This window comes from Zingiber officinale, chromosome 1B (genome assembly GCF_018446385.1).
Source record: "Zingiber officinale cultivar Zhangliang chromosome 1B, Zo_v1.1, whole genome shotgun sequence".
Lineage (NCBI taxonomy): Eukaryota > Viridiplantae > Streptophyta > Magnoliopsida > Zingiberales > Zingiberaceae > Zingiber > Zingiber officinale.
In genome coordinates, this window is record NC_055986.1 from 20287786 (window position 1) to 20311612 (window position 23827).

General features: G+C 42.3%; 1 protein-coding gene across 1 annotated transcript; it reads right to left on the reverse strand.

Moving 5' to 3' along the window:
* Window positions 1–23027: 23027 nt before the first annotated feature.
* LOC122031730 (probable NOT transcription complex subunit VIP2) lies at window positions 23028–23558 on the reverse strand. Its single transcript, XM_042590872.1, has 2 exons — window positions 23404–23558; window positions 23028–23309 (listed from the first exon to the last, which is right to left on the reverse strand). The coding sequence occupies exons 1-2, from the start codon at window positions 23497–23499 to the stop codon at window positions 23028–23030; spliced, it is 378 nt and encodes a 125-aa protein (XP_042446806.1). The 5' UTR covers window positions 23500–23558.
* Between the last annotated feature and the right edge of the window lie 269 nt (window positions 23559–23827).

Sequence of the window (23827 nt, forward strand, 5' to 3'; positions counted from 1 at the left end):
CCTCGCGATGATGCGTACGTGCAAAGTGCGCCTACAAAGCGCCCATTGCGCACGTGCGCACGTGGCGGGTGGCAGGCTCACAGGTGCGAGCACCTGCTCGCCCTGGGCTAAGGGAGCACCTGTCCTTTTATTTTTTGTGTTAACTCCATTAACACATCTTCATTAATAAGTAGAGAATACACATCGAGAATTTCCGATGTGGGACTATTCTCCCATGCACTTTATTAATGAATAATAAATGTTATTTTGGGCCGACTTTAAACATTAATTTCTCATTCACCCTTAATCGGTTTTGAGCAAATTAATAGTCTAAATCTATCTAAGCGAATCGTAGATTTTAATTTTGAAGTCAATTACGACTTTCAACAATTGATGACTTCCTTCCTCAAAATCGTTTTGGTCCATTTAAGGTCCCAATATCCAACATCACCGGTATAAACAAGATGCTACGAGGACTCCTCTGAGACTTCACAATATCTCTTAGCTTCCTGCAAAATTTGCTTATCTCCTTTTATTTGATCCATTAGCTTCAACTTGTCTCCCTTAAAATTCTCATGATTATCTATCTAACTCTTTATATAGTCAACTACTAATCGCTCATAACTTTCTAACCCTCATTTATTGTATTCGCGTAATACTTTTTTAATTATTGAAGAAAACAATAGAGAAGATAATTAACTTTATATATATGTGGGGGTAATTAATATAAGATTCAATGACAGTGGCAAAAAGGTGGAATCGTCACCCTAGCGGTCCCCTGATCCTGACCCCACAAGATTTCAGAAGGAGTAAATCACGATTAATGCTGGGCAGGATAGGTGACTGGGAGTCTGACTTGATGGGAGGTGTGCTTTAATGAAAATTCGCTGATTATATTTCCTCTATTTAGTTAGTAATATCTCCTTAATTTGTCTTTGATTATGGTATCATTATATAGGATATTTAAATTATTATCTAAATATTTTCAAAATGAGTTGTGCAACTAAAACTATATATATATATATATATATATATATATATATATATATATATATATATATATATATATATATATACTTGTTTTCAAACAGTAAAAAAATAAAATTATTAATTAGAAGTTAATGATGGTTAATCTTTTCTACATTCAATAGATCTAAGTGGGAAAAAAATAAATTGTCAATTATAATAATAATAATCAAGCCTTTTTCATTAGGTGGGGTCAATTGTATAAATCCTTTTACACCATTAAACTCATTCTCTTACTATATCATTATCTATATTTAAATAAATTTTATCTTATTTTATTGTTGTTAACCAAGTATTTTTTTTTTGTCTTCCTCTTTCTCGTTTGATATGTATATTATCATAGTTTTACATCGCCTAACTGAAGTATTTATTGATCGTCTAAGTACATATCCGTACCATCATAAAAGTGTCTCTCGGAGTTTTTACTCAATAGATGCAACTCTGACTTTCTCTCTAATGCTCTTATTTCTTATTTTGTCCATTCTCATATGTCCACACATCCACCTTAACATCCTCATTTATGCAACTCTCATCTTCTACTCACGTGCTCGAGTCATAGCCCAACATTCAGCTCCATATAACATAGCAGGTCTAACTGCGATTTTATAAAACTTACCTTTAAGTTTAAAAGATACTTTACAGTCACATAAAACACTCGACGCTCCCCTTCATTTCAATTATCCTTCTTGTATTCTATGTAAGACATCTCTCTCAATCCTTCCATCGTTTTGTAAAAATGATCCTAAATATTTAAATCTCTCGGTTCTGGGCAACTCGTCCTCTCTTATCTTAAGAATTGTCTCATTACTTCTAATATTGCTAAACTTAAATTCCATATATTCTATCTTTAATCTGCTAAGCTTAAAACATTTCCCTTCTAGTATTTCCCACCAAGATTCTAGTTTAGCATTTACTCCTTCACGTGTTTCATCTACCAAAATAATATCATCTGCAAACAACATGCACCACGATACTGTGCCTTGAATGTGCGCAGTGAGTTCATCCATAATTAGTGTAAAAAGATAGAGACTTAGAGCTGATCCTTGATGTAACCCTATCTTTATTGGAAATGCTTTAGTTACTCCGCCTGAAGTCTTTACTCTGGTAGTTACATCCTTGTATATATCCTTAATTAGTTCAATATATATTATACTAACACCTCTTTTTTCTAGAATTCTTCATATAATTTCTCTTGGGACTCTATCATAAGTTTTTTTCTAAGTCAATGAATACTATTTGTAGATCTTGTTTTTGCTCCCGACATTTTTCAATTAATTGTCTAAGAAGATGTATAGCTTATATTATCAACCTTCCAAGTATGAACCCAAATTGATTTTCGGTCACTGTGGTCTCCTTTCTCAATCTTTTTTCTATTACTTTTTCCGAAAGTTTCATAGTATAACTCATTAATTTAATACCCTTATAGTTTGCACAATTTTGTACATCTCCCTTGTTCTTATATAAGGGAACTAGAGTACTTATCCTCCATTGATCAGACATTTTTTTGTTTTCAATATCATGTTAAATAATTTTATTAACCATTCAGTACCTTGTTTCTATACCTCTATCAGAATATCATCTGGTCTAATGGTTTTTTCATTGTGCATCTCATTTAAAGTTTGTTTTACTTCTGAAGTTTGAATTTTACGATAAAAATTAAAATTTATATACTCATTTGACCTACTTAAATTACCTAAGTTAAGTTGGTCATGTAAACCTTCATTAAAAAGTTGATGAAAATATCTCTTCCACTACTCTTTTATTTTTCTATCGTTTACTAATACCCTATTACATTCATCGTTAATACATTTTATTTAGCTAAGATCTCTTATTTTCCTTTCTCTCACTTTAGCTATTCTATAAATGTCTCTTTTCCCTTTTTTTGTATCCAATTTTTGATATAATCATTCAAAAGTTTCATTTTTTACTTCACTCACTACTTTCTTAGCTTGTTTCTTGGCTATTATATATTTTTTTAAGTTTCCCTCGTTCTTACAAATATATAATTTCTTATAGGCTATTCATTTTTCCTTCATTTTTTCTTGTACTTTCTCATTCCACCGCCAAGATTCTTTACTTAGTGGTGCATATCCCTTTGACTCACCAAGTACACTCTTAGCTACTATTTTCAACTATGATACCATCTTATCCCATGTTATATTAGAGTTATCGTATATTTTACCTAATACTTGTACTTCCACCTTCTCCTTAAGGGTCCATTTGGTTGGGAAGTTATTCTTGATAACCTTGGTTATCCATCCAAGGTTATCAACTAAAATCTTATTTAATTTAGATAATCGATGATTCCCGAATAATGTTTCATGCCCAATATGTCAGCAAAAAAGGCATGCAACCCGGAATCAGAAAACTTTGGGAAACTGAGATTTTTCTTGATTTCAGGGTTAACGATTTTTTTTTTACCAAAAGTATCATCCGATAAGAGAAAAATATGAAAAAATAGAAAAACATAAAAAAAAGTTTAAAAAAATTAAAAAAGAGAAAAGATGTTAAAAAAAATGTAACAATAAAAAAACAAAAAAATACGTAAAAAATTTTTAAATAAAAAAAAAAGTAAAAATAAAAAAAAAAAATGTAAAAAAACATTAAAAAACGTTAAAAGAAGAAAAAAATTGAAAAAATGTAAAAAGAAGCGTAAAAATAAAAAAAGAAAATGTGACAAAGAAAAAAATAAAAAAAACATAAAAAAGAAAATGTAAAATTTAAATAATAATAATAATATTATGCATTGTTGGTTTTATAACTAAGAGTAATACAGTAAAATATTAAATTAAGTTATTTATTAAAATCTTTAAACAAATAAATTTTTGTTGCATTACCTAAGTTGAACTAAACAATATTTGGTTATATTTTATTCCCCATAACATTAGTTATGTGATTACCTGATAGTCAGATAACTAAGGTTATACATGATAACTTAAACCAAATACACCCTAAATATATTTGCTTCCTACCCTTTAACTTCCACCACTTAATTCTAGGAATCATATATATATTTTTTTCTATTGATACTATATGTTTGAGGCATATATCCAATACTACTAACTTATGTTGGGTAGTTAAGCTTTCTCTAGGGATGACTTTGTAATCTTTACAAATATTTCTATCATTCTTCTTAACTATAAGAAAGTCAGTTTGCGATTTATTATTCTCACTTTTGAATGTGACTAAGTGTTTTCTTCGTATTAGCTAATATAATGTCATATGCTATCGTAAAATCTAATATAGTTTTTCCTTCATCATTTCTCGTTCTAAACCCATAACTCTCATTCACCCTCTCATATTCCTTATGTTTTACTCCGACATGCCCATTTAGATCACCTCCTATTAAAATCATTTCATTTGATGAAATATTTTGTAATATTTCATCTAAGTCCTCCAAAACCTTAATTTGGTACTTCATCTAATCCTATTATGGTGCATATATGCTAATTATATTCATAGTTTCTTTCGCCACTATTATCTTAAGGGTTATAATTCTATCCCCTTTTCTAACTACTCCTACAACTTCATCCTTTAACAAACTATCTACAATAATACCCACTCTATTTCTTGCTTTACTCTTTCTAGTGTACCATAACTTAAAACTCGAGTTCTCTATCATATTTGCCTTCTCGCCTACCCATTTTGTCTCTTGTCCACATAAAATACTAATTCTTCTCCTAATCATTATATCTACTACCTCCATTGATTTACTAGTGAGAATTCCTATGTTCCATATTCCAAATCTTAGATTATTAGTTTTTCTATTGATGCGGGGATGATGAAGGGCCCCACCCCGCTGCCATGGTAGAGGTCAAAGGAGGTCAAAGTCAAGGCAGTTAACCCGTAGAGGGCATCGGTCAGTCGGGCGAAGCATGCCCCGATCGGGGAAGAAGACCTCGATCGGTTATATCCTTTGACACGGGGAGCAATTAAACAACCGACGCTCAAGGGAGACAAGGCGTAGAAGCTAAGCTAAGCGACTACCCCGCTCGACCAGACAGTAGAGTTTGATGAGCAAAGTTCAACTTCGGCCAAGCGGCTACCCCGCTCGGCCTAGCAACAGGCTTCGGCTGAGTGGCTACCCCGCTCAGCCTGGCAATGGGTCTCGACAGTGGCAGAATGGAACTTTTACTGAGTAGACATGCACGGGAGTAGCATGGTTCTGGTCGACCGGACGGTACACCAGAACGACGAGATCCAGGCCGAGAGTCATCCCGCTCAGCCAAGTAGTACAGTACATCAATATCTATCAACATCCTTTTGGGAGTTGGTGCCACCGACACTGGGCATGGGGCAGCCGAAAGATTGTACGGTGGAAGCTTCCACTGTCACTTCAGAGATATGCTCAGCCCGTTAAGTTACTGTGTCAGGGACACTTTGCTGACAAGTATTTATAGGGGAAGCTTTGAGAAGTGTGCTCACCTTGGGAAGCGTGCATGTGCGCTATTGGAGCTCTATATAAAGGGGGTTCAAGCATCGGCGGAGGTATGCGATACATGTGCTACTCACTGTTTGTGCTACAGTAGTCTTCTTATTGCTCTGCTTCATCGCCGATGACTGACTTGAGCATCGGAGGGCCAATGCCGGGGATCCCTTCCCTGGCTCGGCACTGCCGTGGTCTATGTTGTAGGTCCGCACGGAGTCCACTAGAGGTCAGCGTGAGTGCCACATCCCCAGCTTTCCGTCTCTTCAACTTTCAGACAGGAACATATTTGGCGCCGTTTGTGGGAATGCCACCTATATCCGAGCTGAGAAGATGGAGGACGTTGGACGACTCACCACTGTGATGCTCATCCAAGAAGAGACCAAGATGCTCATTCAAGCCCGAGCGGCGAAAATGATCGAGCAACAGCAACAACAGGCGTTAGCCGATCGATAAGCGCTGCAATTTGCAAAATCGGCGGTCGGCAGACGAGCGGGGACGGAAGGCCGAGAGAAGCAAATCTTCGTATGAGGGCAGAATAGAAGGCCGACCGACACACAGGGTGAAGCGTCGCCTGTGCCAATCCCCTTTCATCGTGCCTTGTTCGAAACCCCCTCGGAGATAGCCCGGGCGCATCAGGAGCGGGGATCTTCGAATGATGCTCCCATTCGGGATGCAAGAAAAGGCAAGGAACCTCGAAGCAACGCGCCTCCCAAATGGATCAACCGGCAGTTCTCAGAGGAGATCTTACAAGATCCTCTACCCAGGTACTACACCTCACTGGTGATCGGGACGTACAACGGATCGACCGATCCAGATGATCACCTGGATCGGTTCAACAATGAGGCCACGCTACACCAGTATACAGACGGAGTGAAGTGTAGAGTCTTTCTCACTACGCTCTCCAGATCGACGTAGCGTTGGTTTCGAAGACTGCCGGACGGCTCAATATGGAGCTTCAAGGACTTCCGAGCTATATTCCATCATCATTTTCCTAGCAGCCGACGCTACCAGAAGACGATCGTTAGCCTCTTTGCCCTGAAGCAAGGGTCCAAAGAAACACTCCAAGCGTACATACAGTGTTTCAATCAAGTAGCCATGGACATGCCCTCGGTCTCATCTGAGACGATGATGAACGCCTTCACTCAAGAGCTCGTCAAAGGAGAGTTCTTTCGATCGCTCATCTGGAAGCCACCCAAGGACTTTGACCACCTGCTCAGAAAGGCCAACGAATATATAAACGTGGAGGAAGCCCAAGCGGCCAGAAGGAAAGAGGAGCTGACTGAATCCTCGGCGCTGACCGAGTGCCGGCCATCGAGCAGCCATCAGCCGCCTAAGGGGCTGATGGCCGAAGGAGCGTGGCCATACCCGGAGGCTAGAACACATGTCGTGCATCATGTGGCCTCCGGCCGGCAGAAGGTGGCACAAGGCAAAGTATAGAGGCCGATGTTCTGCTCTTTCCACCAGTCATCGACCCTCAACATGCATGATTGCCGCAGTCTGACACCAATCGTCAGCCAACCAGCTCCAAGAGGATTCCACCATCGATCTCCTTCTCCCGATCGGCGCTAAAGACAATGGTCTACCGGGCAACGAGATGAAAGAAGGAGGCCCAAGAAGCACGATTAGCACCAATGGAGGGACAGTGTTGATCCGCCCCGAGGCTCGACCGAGCGAAGCAAATACTCTGCTCGGGAAGAAGAGAATAGAAGCAACGCCGCTCGAGGAGAGATAGGAATGATCGCTGGTGGCCCGACCGACGACGACTCCAACAAAGCCAGGAATTCGTACGCTTAGCGGCTGGAGATCTATGCCGTAGGATGCAATAGGGAGAAGGCAGAAGGGCCCGAAATCAGCTTCGGCCCCAGCGATTTAGGGAGAGTGGAGATCCCTCATGATGACGTGCTAATCATCCGAGCGGTAATTGCTAATTACACTATTAACTGAACTTTCGTTGATACAGGGAGTTTGGTGAACATCATCTTCAAGAAGGCATTCGACCAACTACAAATGGATAAAAGTGAGTTGCTGCTCATGACGACCCCACTTTACGGCTTCACGAGCAACAAGGTACTGTCACTCGGACAAGCTCGACTATCCATCTCGCTTGGAGAAGAGTCATTGAGGAGGACCAGGACCACCAATTTCATCGTGGTGGATGCCTCGTCGTCTTATAACATCATCTTGGGCCGACTTACCCTCAACGAATTCCGAGCGGTGGTGTCCACATACTGCCAGAAAATTAAATTCCCGGTGGACGACCAAGTGGGTGAGGTTAAAGGCGACCAATTGACAGCTCGACGATGCTATGTCGAGATGGTCAAGTATGAAGAAAGGAGCGCTCGGAAGAATCCGCGCTTGGAGGTGAATACCGTCACCGAGAAGCTTCAGGGGTGGGTTTACGAAGGAGCAGTCTAAAATTCATCCCAGCCGGCCGGAGGTCAACATATTAATTACGACCGATCGGGAATCTAAGAAGAGACAGCTCGAGAGGCCATGGAGCACAAATCATCTTCAACCCTACAGGGCTGGATGAGAGGTGCGTAAGTGAATACTATATTTTTTGCATTTCTTGTATGTCTCCCGAATGCAGGGTGGAATATGAATAAAAAGCGAATGCCTCTTGAAATGCATCTCCATCGACGGCCAAGCGGCGACCTTAAACCCGAGTCTATTGAGTTTACATCAACGGTCAAGCGGCGACCTTAAACCCTTGTCTCCATCGACGGTCGAGCGACGACCTTAAACCCTTGCCTCCATTGACGGTCGAGCGACGACCTTAAACCCTTGTCTCCATCGACGGTCGAGCCTCAACCTTAAACCCTTATCTCCATCGAGGGTCGAGCAACGACCTTAAACTCTTGTCTCCATCGACAGTTGAGCGGCGACCTTAAACCTTATCTCCATCGACGATCGAGTGGTGACCTTAAACCCTTGTCTCCATCGACGGTGGAGCGACGACCTTAAAACCGGGTTTTCAACAATGGTCGAGCGGCGACCTTAAACTTGAGTCTTCACATATTCTTCATTAATGGTCGATCGACGACCTTAAACTCGAGTCTTCGCATATTCTTCATCAACGGTCGAGCGGCGACCTAAAACCTGGGTCTTCATCAATAGTCGAGTGGTGACTATAAACCCTTAATTTAGAGACTCCCGTGCCGATCGGCCAAGTTTGAGTTTTATTAAAGCCACGGGCTGTAGAAGAGCGATCCTCACTGGTCTTGGACCAGCATATCGATTTTCAGATCTCCCCCGTTCGGGGTCGAGTGGTCTCTACTCGAATTCCTTACCTCCCTCGTTCGGGGTTAAGTGAGCTTTACTGGTTTTGGACCAGCACATCGGATTTCAAATCTCCCCTGTTTGGGGTTGAGCGAGCTTCACTGGTCTTGGACCAGCACATCGAATTTCAAATCTCCCTCGTTTGGGGTAGAGTGATCTCTACTCGGATTAATTACCTCCCCCGTTCGGGGTCGAGTGGTCTTCACTGGTCTCGGACCAGCATACTGGATTCCTTATCTCCCTTGTTCGGGGTCGAGTGATCTTCAAAAATTTCAAGTCTTTAAAATATAGTTACTGTTCGACACTATTTTTCGAAATACTCTAAGGATCGATCAAAAATTCGTAGAATTATAATATCTCTGAATATCGATCAGCTGGATAAACTAATCGTGGACGATCAAAGTGTTGGGGATCGGACGACCGGCTTGAAGGGGGGTTGGATAGACGGCGCCCCCAAATACTCGCTTCTTTCTACAACGTTAGTGCGCAAGCGGAAATGCAAACAAAACAAGTAGAAAGCTAAATACTAAAGGAAAGAATTCAAACCAAGCTACACGATCATTTACGTGGTTCGGAGATAAAGCTCCTACTCCACGGCGTGTCCGTAAGGTGGACGATCCCGATCCTTCGGTGGATTACTCCCCGGAAAACTTCCGGCTAGCTCAAACCTCCTTGTGGGTGGAGAAACCTCACCACAACCCTCACAAGAGCTCCTTTGACGCTAGGGCACAGGTAGACTACTAATAGAGATTAACCACCTCTATTTCGTCAACTCAAACCAAGCTCCCAAGCTTTGGTTTTATAGGCCACGGGTTGGAAAACCCCGCCTACCAGTCGACTGCTAAAACATGCAGTCGCTCTGTGGAAATTCGACCGTTACATCCCAACGGCTCGATTCCACACATTCTGCTCGATGCCCGATCGCGCGATCGCACACCGACCGCTAAAACATGCAATGATCACATAAGATCTTGCACAAGAGTGCTACAAGACTACTACAAGAGCGCTTACAAGATCGCTACAAGAAACCCTAAAACTAGGATTTTACTCGAGTACAATCTCTCAGCATTCTCACCCTTATGACTCACTTGATTCTTCCTTTGCAGCTTTGACCTTTGCCTCAAGCCTACTTCCTTTGGCTCTCGCCCCTGATGCATTCAAGCCCGCCTGCACCAATGCCATCCTTCGCGTATGCCTCAAGTCGCCTCGGCCCTTGTCCTCGCCGCCTTGTCCACGGTCCCTCTGATGCTCCATCCTTCACCGGACCCGGCCATCAACTGAGTCATATGTGTATCCCGCAAACCGCACAACTCAAATACACATATCAAATACATATGAACCTAACTTAAACTTTGCCCAAACACTAAAACACATGGTCCCATGGACCATTGGGATTGCTCCAACAATCTCCCTTTTGGTGTTTGGCAATACGTTTAAGTTAGGGAAAACATATAGCAAATAAACATGCTAAAACAAATGGACTTACGTTGCCAAGGCTACACACTTGGACTTACACCGCCGAATGGACTTACGATGCCAAGGCTACACACTTGGACTTACAACGCCGAATGGACTTACGATGCCAAGGCTACACACTTGGACTTACAACGCCGAATGGACTTACGTTGCCAAAGCTACACACTTGGCAACCGCCGTAACAATGCACAGGGCTTTTTAAGAACCTATCCCAAGGCTCCCCCTACACCTAAGCTCCCATTGAGATAGGATTTTCCACATAGGGCTTTTTAAGGACCTATCCCAAGGCTCCCCCTTTACCTAAGCTCTCCATTGAGCTAGGATTTTTACAACGGGCTTTTTAAGAACCTATCCCAAGGCTCCCCCTACACAAAGGCACTTTCAGGTTTTCCCAACTAAACTTTACTTCTCCCCCTTTGCCTAACATCCAAAAAGTCCTCCAACAATATCCCAATTGTTGAAAACTTGTCATTTCAATTGACCCTAAACTCATGTATTAATCCCCCATGGATTTCATACACCTGTATGAGTTGACTTGGTCAAAATTCAATGCTGAAAATAATTTCAGACTGGTATCAGTCGACTGCAAGAACTACCAGTCGACTGGTCGCTACTGGTCGAGCGAACAGAATGCTTCTGTTTCCAGCCAGTCGACTGCAACTTTTAGCAGTCGACTGGTTCAGTCGACTGGCACAGTTTTTCAGCCTTTTTCAGCATTTCTGACCCAATTTCAGAAATGCACCAATAATTCCACAGACCTCCAAAAATCCCCAAATTTTGTGGAGAGGTCTGTTTTACCCATGTCTACTTGGGAAAAATATATATAAAAATATATCTATCACCAATCCCAAGATTGACACAAAACACAAAACTAGCTAAAAAGTTCAATTGAACCTTGACCTAAAGTCCTAGTTTTGGCTTCCTCTTGATGTATTTGCCCATACTAACCCACAATGCATCCCTAGCATTGGTTTATATGGCATTTATACATCCAAAACCAATTTTCATGCTATATGACCCCAATTGTCATATTTCTTGCATGAAACATAAACTAATTGTGCCAAAACCCTAGGTTTGAGACTCAAGTCCGTCTCCAAACCACTTGGCACATTCCATGGCTTGTCTAGACTCCCAAGTAAAACCCCCTTGAGATCCATTGGCCATGGGTCCCAAATTGACTCTTTGAGCTCCCCCTAGAGCTCTTAACCTTAGTCACCTCCCTAGGTGACTCATCCACAATGGCTAGGCCACATCGGTCCACCCCCGGTGACACTTGGCCTACAAACGTAACTTTCTTAACCTTGGACACCTTATCCTTGGTTAATTTCTTCTTACCATTAAATGACTTTCCCTTGCCATTAATTGACTTCTCCTTGCTATAGTCATATGCAACCCTAGCATAAGACTTTCCCTTAGCCTTGGAGACCTCTCCCTTGCCATGATCATTTGCCACCCTAGCACATGATCTCTCATTAGCCTTAGAGGAACTAGATCGGTATCCCAAGCCCGACCTATCATTGTTGGGTCTTTGGTTACCCAACATCATCCTTAATTCCTTAGATCCAATATTAAATCTCTTAAGGAATTGTTCCAACTTATCAAGCTTTCCCCTTAAAGCTTGATTCTCCTTCTCTAGGTTTCTAACCCTAGAGTTAATTTGTCCAAATTGGACATTCCTAGACCTACCCTTCCTAGGCATGTGTCTCCCCTTCTTGGGATTAATGCCTTGGGTCTCCCTAGGTCTATTGTTTCTAGATTTTTCATGCATAGATTTCCTAGGGTTTTGATCTACATTAACCCTATTCCTATCATGATATTTAAATCCAAAATTTTGCATGGGTATATAATGATTAACATTATTTTTCCTAACATGCATGGAAGAATTTAAATTTGACTTCAAATTTAAATTAGGGTTTACCTTACCCTTTACCTTTGGAGCTCCCTTGACATGAGCCTCCATTCTTCCTCCACTTCTTTTCCCACATCCTTAAATGCCCCAACCTCTTGAGCTCTCTCTTCCTTGGGCATTTGGTGTGGTAGTGCCTATTTCACCACAAGTGAAGCATCTAATGTGCTTCTTCTCGTTCTTCTTCCTACAACTCAAATTAGATTCAAAATGAATTGAATTGAGTTTAGGAGTTACCTCTTTCTTACCCAAAGGACATCTACTCTTGTAGTGTCCCTTCTTATTACACCAAGCAAATTATGTGGTCCTTTGACTTCACTTCGGTGGAGGTGCTTGCTAGATTGACCACTTCCAAGACCTCTTCTTCTTCTTCACTTGCCTTGGAATTTTCTTCAATTCTTGAGGATGTAGATAATGCCTCATCTTCATTTTCCTCCTCCTCAACTTGAGCAATTAAACCCATCTCCTTGGGTTCTTCTTCTTTTGATGTTGAATTGCTCTCCACATCCGATTGGTCCTTCTTCTCCTCTTGGACCACTTCATCACTTTCTTCGGATTTTTCATCTTCTTGTGTAGGCAAAAATTCCTCCCATGGTAATTTCTTCACTTTGCTCCACAATTCATGGGCATTCTCATATTTACCTACACCACTTATCACATTAGGAGGCAATAAATCAATTAAAATTGCTATTACCTTTGAGTTTGCCTCCGATCGTGAGGTTTGCTCCTCCGTCCAATGTCGTGTTCGGAGCTTCTTTTCTTTCTTGTTCTTTGGGACTTTGAATGACTCCTTTACCACCATCATGGTGTCCCAATCCGTGTTGAAGAAGACTTCCATCTTCATCATCCAAAATGTGATGTCCACAAGGCTTCCTCCTTCAAACTTTGGAGGGACAATCAACCCGGCCATCTTCTTATGCGTTGCTCTTCTCGGTGGTTAGTCCGATGAAGTGCGCCCTTGCTCTGATACCACTTGTTGGGGATCGGACGACCGGCTTGAAGGGGGGTTGGATAGACGGCGCCCCCAAATACTCGCTTCTTTCTACAACGTTAGTGCGCAAGCGGAAATGCAAACAAAACAAGTAGAAAGCTAAATACTAAAGGAAAGAATTCAAACCAAGCTACACGATCATTTACGTGGTTCGGAGATAAAGCTCCTACTCCACGGCGTGTCCGTAAGGTGGACGATCCCGATCCTTCGGTGGATTACTCCCCGGAAAACTTCCGGCTAGCTCAAACCTCCTTGTGGGTGGAGAAACCTCACCACAACCCTCACAAGAGCTCCTTTGACGCTAGGGCACAGGTAGACTACTAATAGAGATTAACCACCTCTATTTCGTCAACCCCAACCAAGCTCCCAAGGCTTGGTTATATAGGCCACGGGTTGGAAATCCCCGCCTACCAGTCGACATGCCCTCTGTGGAAATTCGACCGCTACATCCCAACGGCTCGATTCCACACATTCTGCTCGATGCCGGCCGATCGCACTACCGATCGCTAAAACATGCAATGATCACATAAGATCGCACAAGAGTGCTACAAGATTACTACTACAAGATCGCCACTGAAAAACCCTAAAACTAGGATTTTACTCCGAGTACAATCTCTCGTGCACTCGTACCCTCACCCTTATGACTCACTTGATTCTTCCTTTGCAGCTTTGACCTTTTGCCTTCAAGCCTACTTCCTTTGGCTCTCGTCCCTCGGATGCATTCAAGCCCGCGGCTCGTACCCAATGCCATCCTTCGCGTATGCCTCGAAGTCGCTTCCCTCGGCCCTTGTCCTCGCTGCCTTGTCCACGGTCCCTCGGATGCTCCATCCTTCACCGGACCCGAAGCCATCAACCTGAGTCATATGTGTATCCTGCAAACCTGCACAACTCAAATACACATATCAAATACAAGGGTGAACCTAACTTAAACCCTTTGCCCAAACACCAAAACACATGGTCCCGCGGACCATTGGGATTGCTCCAACACAAAGGCCACGAGTTCTAGAAAAAGTGGAAAAACATACAAGGAGGTAAAGCTTGTCCAAACGGACAAGCATGGATTTAAACTTCAAAAATTTTAAGACATTTTACAGGGACTCTCGGCCTCACTCAAGGTAGTCCAGGACATCATCAGGTAGTGCGACCGTGAGTTTATCCCGACTGATGACGTTACAGGTCAGTGCTGTCGGTAGGTGGCCTCCCTCGCGGAGCTGGTCGATCGCCCCATTAATGGCCAGATCGAAGAGGTGCAGAGCCCGATCGGCGACCTTCTGGTTGAAAACATCCGAAGGGAGGTAATTCTTCTTCATAGTCTCGAAACGACTATGCTTGGCTTCTTGGTAGGTCGTCAAGGCCGCTCGGGAGGCCTCCAGCTCATCCTTAGCGGTGGCCAGCGCAGTATCCTTAGAGGCGAGTTGGCCGCGAAGGGTCATTTTTTCGGCCGACTGGCTGTGTCGCTCGGCGACCAGGAAGTCCTTAGCCTCCTTAAGTTTTTGGGTGAGGGTCTGGGTCTCCTTATTCTTTTCCTTGAGGTCTGCGATGGCTCAGTTCTTCCATGCATTGGCTTACTCAATTTTATTATCAAAAGTGCTGACCTGCTTATTGAGCCGCTCCAGCATTGTGGCCTGCCCGACGCTCTTGGCCCGCTCGACCTCGAGAAGTTTGTTGCTCTTCTCCATAGCAGCCCGTAATTTGGTCACCTAGGCGTTTGTTTGTTCTTGAGCGGCGGAGGATTGACTGCTTGACGTCTTCATTTGCTTCACCTCCTCCTCCAAAATGGCGAGCCTTTGGCACATGGCCAGGCTCTCCACCCAGTACTACAAACAAAGAAGCGAAAATAAGCACCGAGCATAAGTAAACTATGCAAATGTTGAACTTACCTAGTAGCCATCTGGGTGTAGCTGTCTGCAAGTGCTCCCGGAGGCATCACCGTCGCTCGGGCCTGGGTGTCTTCCCATATTTTGGCAAGCGACCCTTGGATGATAATTTAGTGCTCTGGAGCTCAAGATTCGACGTTGGATTCATGTCACTCCTCGGTTGGCAGATGCAAAATCACCATAATATGACGTTGGCCGCTCGGGGCTGATTGTGCAGAAGTTGCCTGCCCGAACGGTCGTGATGAAGAAGCCGACTGGATGCTCGACTTCTTGGTATTTGACTTTAGTGGCAGGAAGGCCGGCGGTGGCGCGCAGATTGTCTCCTGAGGCAAACCGGATAGGGAGGACGTCCGATCCGACGACTCAGGGGGAGTGGACTCTTGGATGGGAGCAGGGGTCGACATCTCCACCCGTTCGGTGGATCACACCTCGAAAGTTGTAGAGCGCGATGAACGCTCTGCCCGGTGCCTCTTTTACCTAGCCAGTGGCTTGTCTGAGGAAGCTGAGCCTAAAGCCCCCTCAACTTTAACGACCAGTTGCTGTTCAGAAGTTTGGGAGCCCCCGGTCGCTCCACCACTCACCAGAGCGGGAGCCGCCGTGCTCTCGTCCTGCGGCTCGTCTTGCAAGCCGATTGGCTATAGGCTGCGGCTCCCTAGTTCTTCGACAGCGGTCATGTTGATCATGGCATCTGTGAGCTTCACCTTGTCGGCCAGACGTGCGCGTAGCATGACTTTGGCTGCACGAAAGGAAGAAAAATCAGTTAGAATCAAAGAAAGGAGTGAAGTAATTTCATACCTAGGCTGGTCGACAGCTGGGTGCAGATCGGACTCAGGCCGAAGATATACAGGACGCCCTCCAGCAGCAGCTTGTGGATGTCATACTTCTGACCAGACAACATCGCAGCTACGTCGAGGTAGTCCGATCGGCTCTTGTACTTCTTCAATGGAGACTGAGCCGCCACGTCGAGCTACCAGGAGGTGGGAAAATTCGGCCGCATTGGAAAGTGCACGAAAAATAAGTACTCCTTCCAGTGTTTTTTTTTTGGAAGTCGACATTTTATCAAAGAAGACCGAGCCCACTTGGGCTTGGAAAAGGAAAGTCCCCGGCTCGGAAGATTTGGGGTAATAAAAGTAATGGAAGAGCTGGGGGGTGAGGGGAATGTTGTGCAGACGAAAGAGAACCACCATTCCGCATAACAGCCGAAAGGAGTTCGACACTAGCTGATAGAGAGAGACTCGAAAATATTTACACACAGAAGAAAAGAAGGGGTGGATGGGAAATTGCAGATTGGCTGTAAAATGATCTCGAAAAAAGGTGATACAGCCGGGCGACGGAGAATTCGACCGATTTGAAGGAGAAGGTGTTGGAACCCCAAGGTTATTTTGATGTGATCAATAAGTTAAGTTAGGTCCCATGGTGTTTTAACCTTGTGTCTAAGTGTACAGGAGCTTAGGACCACAAGGAGTCGAGCAAAAGACGCAGCTAGCGAGAAGGACGGCACGGGAGAGAGCTGATGGGCTCGGTGCGTCCGAGGGATGAGGTGCTGCGGAAAAGTATGTGGGCGGACAAGAAGGAGGCGCGCGGCGTTTCCGAGGGATAAGAAGCCAGAGTGGAAGGTTGCTCGAGAAGGCCGGAAGTTGGGTTCGGGTGAGCCCTATTCCGGTTGGTCGAGATCACCCAAGCGACCAGAGCTAGAGTGGAAGACTCGGACCGAGGCGAGCTGAACCGGAGTAGAGGGGCCAGATCAAAAAAGTCGACGGGGTTGACTTTAAGGGTCCGGGCGCCCGGAACCTCAAGTTTATCAATATCAACGTGGGCGTTGACCGTCGCATCCGAGATAAAGTTTTATCCCCTCCCAGGCATCTGGAACCCTTCCAGGTGCGCTGACCAAGACTATAAATATAGTCTTGGTCCAGAAGCTTAACAACAGAACAAGAATTAGCAATACAACACTTGTGAGCTTTCATTTCTAGTTTAGCTTCTCTTTTTGCGCTTTCACTGCTGTAAGAGGCTTCTCCGCCTGAAGGAGATCTTTTTAGTGTGCGATTCATTTCTTGGATTAACAACCTCCCCGGTTGTAACCAAGTCAAGTCTGTGAGCCTCTTCTTTTAGTTTATTGCTTTCTTTATTTAATTTTATGCAAGTGTTCTTTTAAAAGTTTGAGAAGGGTATTTTGTGTTTATTTTTTTAGCTATTCAACCCCCCTTCTAGCCGGCCAACGCGGACCCCAATAAGTGGTATCAGAGCGAGGATGCCTCAGAAGGACTAATCGCCGACTGAAGCAACAAGATGGCCGGAGCTAACATTTACCCACCAGTATTCGAGGGGGAGTTCGCTTTTTGGAAGCAACGAATGGAGGTTTATTTTAAAACTGATTTTAGTATTTGTCTAACAATGAAATATGATTTTGAAGTGCCCAAAAGCAAAGAAGGAGAAGAACTTGAGGAGCATCAATGGACTGATGAGCAACGTAATGATGTTATGGCAAATGGTAAGGCTGAGTCCAGTCTTGTGAGTGTACTACCTGCCCAAGATCTTGACAGAGTCAAAAAATACAAAAGCGCAAAAGAACTTTGGGAAAAGTTCTTGAAGCTCTACGAAGAACCAATTGAAGTCGAATCCAACTCCTCGATGGACACTGACTCACCGTTAGAAGAGTCCGAGATCGAGGAAATAACTGGGACAACCTTAACAGCCGAATTCCATCTGAGGACATAGAAACTCATCTAGATGAGCATCGATGAAGGGGGAGAGTCTTCGGAAGAAAACAACTCAATAGGGGGAGAATCAACAACCGATAAGGTAAGTCAGGTTGACATCCACCTCCTGACCAATTGATTAATTCAATCAAAACTTTGTTAAAAGATTTTTGTGAATTAGAAATTATATTGTCGAAAGATTTTTGCAAATTAAAACCTAAAAAGTTATTAACAAAGAATAGTGAGTTAAAAGAAACTCTAGCAACAACTTGTCGATTAAAGGAATTCGACAAACTAACAATAGAAAATGACATGTTAAGGGAACAAATACAATTTTTTACATGTTCAAAATTCCTTGCTTTAAATTTGAGAAATTATGATAAACTAAAATGAAAATTTAAACATCACTAACCTAAAACTCTAAATTAGACTTAGCACTTTCAGTAAGAAAATTGAACGTTAAATTTCTTTATGAGAGTTTGTCTAAGAAAGTGGTTGTTGCTCCAATAACCAAGAAGGCCTAGTGCCATGCCACTGCTTGGAAGCCAAAATATTGAAATAAAATGTTTAATTAACTTATTGATAAAGTATTAAAATTGAAATTAAATAATGCTTTAAAAAATTTTCTCAAACATTTTTTTTTGAAAATTACTTAAAATTCTTTCTAACCGTAGAATTTTTAACTTAGAAAATTTTCTTGCTTTAAATTTGTTTGCTTAGAAAAGATCTCAAAAATACTTTAATTTCTAAAGTTATTGCGAATTTTTGATGATATAAATAATTTTCAAAAATATCAAAGTTTTCAAAATTATTACCCTTAGATTTTCTCTTGGTACCCCATTTTTTTATGTGATCAAAGGGGAAGAAGGAAAATGTTAAGTCTAAGGGGAGGTAGCTTACAATTTTATATTTTTGCACTTTATTGCAATAGTATCTGTTTTACTTCTATGTTTATTTATCCTAGCTTAACTTAGGTTACTCACATCAATAAGGGAGACATTGTTGGAACTCCAAGGTTGTTTTGATATGATCAACAAGTTAAGTTAGGTCCTGTGGTGTTTTAACCTTGTGTCTAAGTATGCAGAAGCTTAGGAGCACAGGGAGTCGAGTAAAAGATGCAGCTAGAGAGAAGAACAGCACGGGAGAGAGCTGACGGGCTCGGTGCGTCCTAGGGACGAGGTGCTATGGAAGAGTACGCGAGCGGACAAGAAGGAGGTGCATGACATTTTCGAGGGACGAGAAGCCGGAGCGGAATGTTGCTCGAGAAGACCGGAAGTTGGGTTCGGGTGAGCCCTATTCTGGATGGCTGAGATCACCCAAGCGAGTGGAGCCGGAGCGAAAGACCCGGACCAAGGCGAACTGAACCGGACCAAAGGGCCCGGATCGAAAAAGTCAATGAGGTTGACTTTAAGGGCCCGAGCGCCCAGACTCCGGGCGCCCGGAACCTCAAGTTTATCAATATCGACGTGGACGTTGACCATCGCGTTGGAGATAAAGTTTTATCCCCTCCCAGACGCCTGAAACCCATCCAGGCGCCCCGACTAAGGCTATAAATATAGTCTTGGTCCAGAAGCTTAACAATAGAACAAGAATTAGCAATACAACACTTGTCAGCTTCCATTTTTAGTTTAGCTTCTCTTTTTGCGCTTTCACTGCTATAAGAGGCTTCTTCGCCTGAAGGAGATCTTTTTAGTATGCGATTTATTCCTTGGATTAACAACCTCCCCGGTTGTAACCAAGTCAAGTCTGCGAGCCTCTTCTTTTAATTTATTGCTTTATTTATTTAATTTTATGCAAGTGTTCTTATAAAAATTCGAGAAGGGTATTTTGTGTTTGTTTTTTTAACTATTCAACCCCCCTTCTAGCCGGTCAACGCGGACCCCAACAGAAGGAAGGATGACTTTATATTCAGGAGGAAGCTTAAAAGCGGCTTCTAGGCTCTTAGCGTCGCCAGCGTCGAACCGGGACTCGGTAGAAGTATACCAAGGCCCCGGGATGCCAGCGGGAGGCTACGATAAACTTGCCATTGTAAAACGCAGAGCAAGAGAAGGAATAAAATGGTGGAATGGTCGCCGGAGCACAGACACCGAAAGAGATGAAGACAAGGAAACACAGAAGCCGGAAGAATCAAAAGAAAAAGGTCGACGGAGGGAGCTTACTGAAAATGGGTCGCCGGTGAAACAACGAAGGAAGAAAAATCGCCAGAGAACAAGGGCGGAAGGTTACCGGAGGCAGAGGGATGCACAGGAGCAGAGGATTATCGCCGGAAGTGCTGGAAGATGGCAAAGCGTAGAGGAAGAACGTGACGCGACGGGCTTATAAACCTCGGGGCTGGCCGACCGGAGCCGTCCGATCTAGGTCGTAGAAACCCAAGTCAAGATCTCACTGTTGAATTTGAACCGTCAAACATCACATCACAGTAGATATCCGCCTATCACATCAGGCGTGCAGCAGAAGTGGGTAGGAAATGTGGCACAACACCATGGGTCGTCATTTAATGATGGTATGGGAACCCGCTCTGTCTTAATGAGCAGAGATTTGTACGATTTTCCAGAAATCCGGGTGACGTAAGCCTCGCTCGCGCTCGCCCCATAGTCCAAGCAAAGATTTTGCGAGTACAAACCTTCATTGTGCTGATCAAATTGAGGGAGCATATCTACGGCCGAATGACAAGCTCTAACAGGCCGATCGGCAAGGAATGACCACATCCCGATCAAAAACCACATAGTGTCGAAGGCCAATCGGGAGGGAATCTGCTCAAATAATTGTCCAGTCAGTCGGACTTACAACCTCCTTCGACTAGACTTGAGGGGGAGACTTGTAATACGATTATGATGAAGGGCCCCACCCTGCTGCCACGATGGAGGTCAAAGGAGGTCAAAGTCAAGGCAGTCAATGTTGGTTAGTCATAGGAAAATATACCGGTTCCACTGTACAAAATTTTTTGTATAAGTGTCGAACCTTTCCTTAAATAATCTATTGTGTTCTTTAGAAGTTATATTAGGAATCGCAGACGGAAGTTAGCATCATTGATTCCAAATTTAACTTATCTGTTCTTAATGGTTTAGATTTGAATCACAAGCGGAACTTAACACTATTGATTCAAATCTACCTATGTTATTAATTCCATTAAATATTAATTTCCAAAATTGGCTTCCAGGACTGCATGGCGAGGCACATGGCCTTCTTGGATATGGTAGCAACCACCACCGCCTAGACAAAGCCTTTTAAGGAAAGCTAATATTTAATTTCATTAAATAACTCTAGGTTAACTAAAAAGAACAATCGAATCACAAATTCGAAAAAGAAGAAAACACAAACTCGAAAAACTAATTTGAAAAACTAGATCTAATGCCTCTTGTGTTTGGAATTCATACAAAGAAAAATAAACTAGCATGGTGCGGAAAATAAATACTAGTAATACCTTTCTTTGTGAACTTTAATGACCTCTTAATCTTCTACTGTATTCCTCTTCTAACCTCGGACGTTGTGTGGGCAACGATTTTCCGAGATGAGAACCACCAAGCACCTTCTTCTTCCTTCTAGGTTTCGGCCACCAAGAGTCCTTCTTGATGGATAGGTTCGGCCACCACCAATGCTCCAAGGGATGCTAGAGACTAGGCTTCCTTTCTCTCATTCTTCTCCTTGTTTGATCCAGCCACCAAGAGAACTCCACCAATGAAGAAGTTTGGGCCACAATAAGGAGAGGAGAGAAAAAGAGGGGCCGACCACACCACCAAGGAAGAGAGGGAGGAAGAAAAAGAATAGAGTCGTTAGCCATGAAGGCACCTCTACCCCCTCTTTTATATTCCTTGGTCTTGGCAAATAAGAAAATTTTAATAAAAACTTCCTTAATTCCTTTGCCATGAAAAGGAAAATTTAATTAATTAAAATTAAAAACCTTTTCTTAAATCATATGGCCGGCTACTATTCTAATCTTAATCAAGGAAAATTTAATTCACACAAGAATTAAAACTTCCTAATTTGTTTCCGAAATTTTTTAAAAAAATTCTCCAATAATTTTTCCCTTCATGGTGGTTTGTAAAAGGAAATTTTATAAATTAAAATCTTTTTTTTAAACATGTGGATGATTTCCAAAAAGGAAAGTTATCTCTAAAAATTAAAATCTCCTTTTAATTTACAAATAAGGAAATATATCAAATCTTTTCTTAATCTTTTGTAGAAACTAATAAAAGAGAATATTTAATTTTTAAACTCTCTTTTAAATCATGAACATGATTAAAAAAGGAAAGTTTTCTTAAAATTAAAATCTACGTTTCAATCTACAAATAAGGAAAGATTTCAAATCTTTTCTTAATCTTTTGTAGAAAGCTATAAAAGGAAAAAATTTAAATTTTAAACTCTCTTTTAAAACCATAGAATCCACATAAGAAAAAATTTTAAAAATAAAATTACTTTTTATTTTAATAGGGCCGGCCACCTAAGCTTGGGTTCAAGCTAGGGCCGGCCACCTCATGAACCCATGAACCATGCCTTTGGCCGGCCCTAGCTTGGACTCCAAGCTAGTTTGGCCGACCTCTATAGGATGGGTAAGAAGGTGGGTATAGGTGGGTATAGTACTCTATAATTAAGAGGCTACGATAGGGACCGAGAGGAGGAATTGGTTTTGGTCTCCCGATGAAATTAAGCATTCCGTGTTCGCCCCGAACACATAACTTAATTTCATCAATAATAATTCATTCCACTAAAGAACTATTATTGAACTACCGCACCAATCCCAAATTATATTTTGGGCTCCTCACTACAACAAAAACCCTCATAGACATCGGTTTTCCACCGATGTCTATTACATTTTTGACCGATGTCTATGAAGGCAATGTAAAAGGTCTTCCATTTTAGACATCGGGTTAAAACCGGTGTAGTATCACTTAACGACATCGGGTGTAAAATCGATGTAATATTATATGTTAATAACACCAGTTTTGGCAGCGATATACGTCCGATGTAATATTAGTTAATGACACTGGTTTTGCAACGGTGGAAAATCGATGTAATATCAATATTGTTTAATGACACAAATCCGATTTCCGAAATAGTGAAAAACCAATATTATCACCAAGCAAATCATAAAATTAAGTTAATATTATTAATTCACTAACAAAATCATAAATAAATATGCACCGATGTATCTAAACACACCAAGTCAATATCCATATAACCAACACATAAATATTCTTCTTATAACATAAAAAGATAATAGATATTGTGCACATCAAGTTGGTATCCACAAATTACACATAACTATTCTTCTTACAACATCAAAAGGTAATAGATAGTACACAAATATGTTTCTTACTGGTGCCAACATTATCCTTCTTACTCTGTGCATAGTAGCTAAGTTTACCTATGAAGCTAAACCGGGCACAGATAATCCTCCAGAACTGATGCTTCTTCCCATGTTACCACTGCTTACAATGTTGCCTACAGAGCTTGTAAGTCTTGGCCCTACATTACTCAATACTGGAGAAACTCCCAAACCAGGAACAGAACTACGATTCCCATAAGCTGAACTTGAGAAAATACCAGTTATTGACCCAGTGACTCCATTAATATTACTACTACTAAAAGCATGATTTCCAACAACATTAATACCCCCTCTATTTGTGACACCAGAGCCATGAGGCATCTGCATGAAAAAAAATCCAGAATCAATACTATTAAACACATTCAAAGGACCATATGATGCAGTGAAGTAATGTGGAAATAAACTCATGCCAGACCTGAGATAATGCAACCAAAAGATTGTTTGATGAGAACCGTCCACTAGGAATGCTTCCTCCTGGTTGCTGAACACCACCTGATGGTACAACACCCATTGCGGCCTCTCTGGATGCAAGCGAACCAGGCACAGTTGGCAGGTTGAAACTTCCATGAATATTATGCAATCCTTGAAGACCACCTATTTTTTTACAAACCATAATCAAAATTCCACACACAAGCAAAATTTCACATGAATATGTTAATAAAGTTTATGTAGGAATGTCTAACCAGAAGGATGGAACCAAGGCACTGCCGCAGATTAGCCAGAAAACAATGTGGTATAGGGTCGGCCTGAGGAGTCCGCAAGATTAGATGTTGAACCATTAAGAGTTGACTGTACCAAGAGACCCAGTAATTTGATCAGCAAAAGCAAGACTAGTAAAA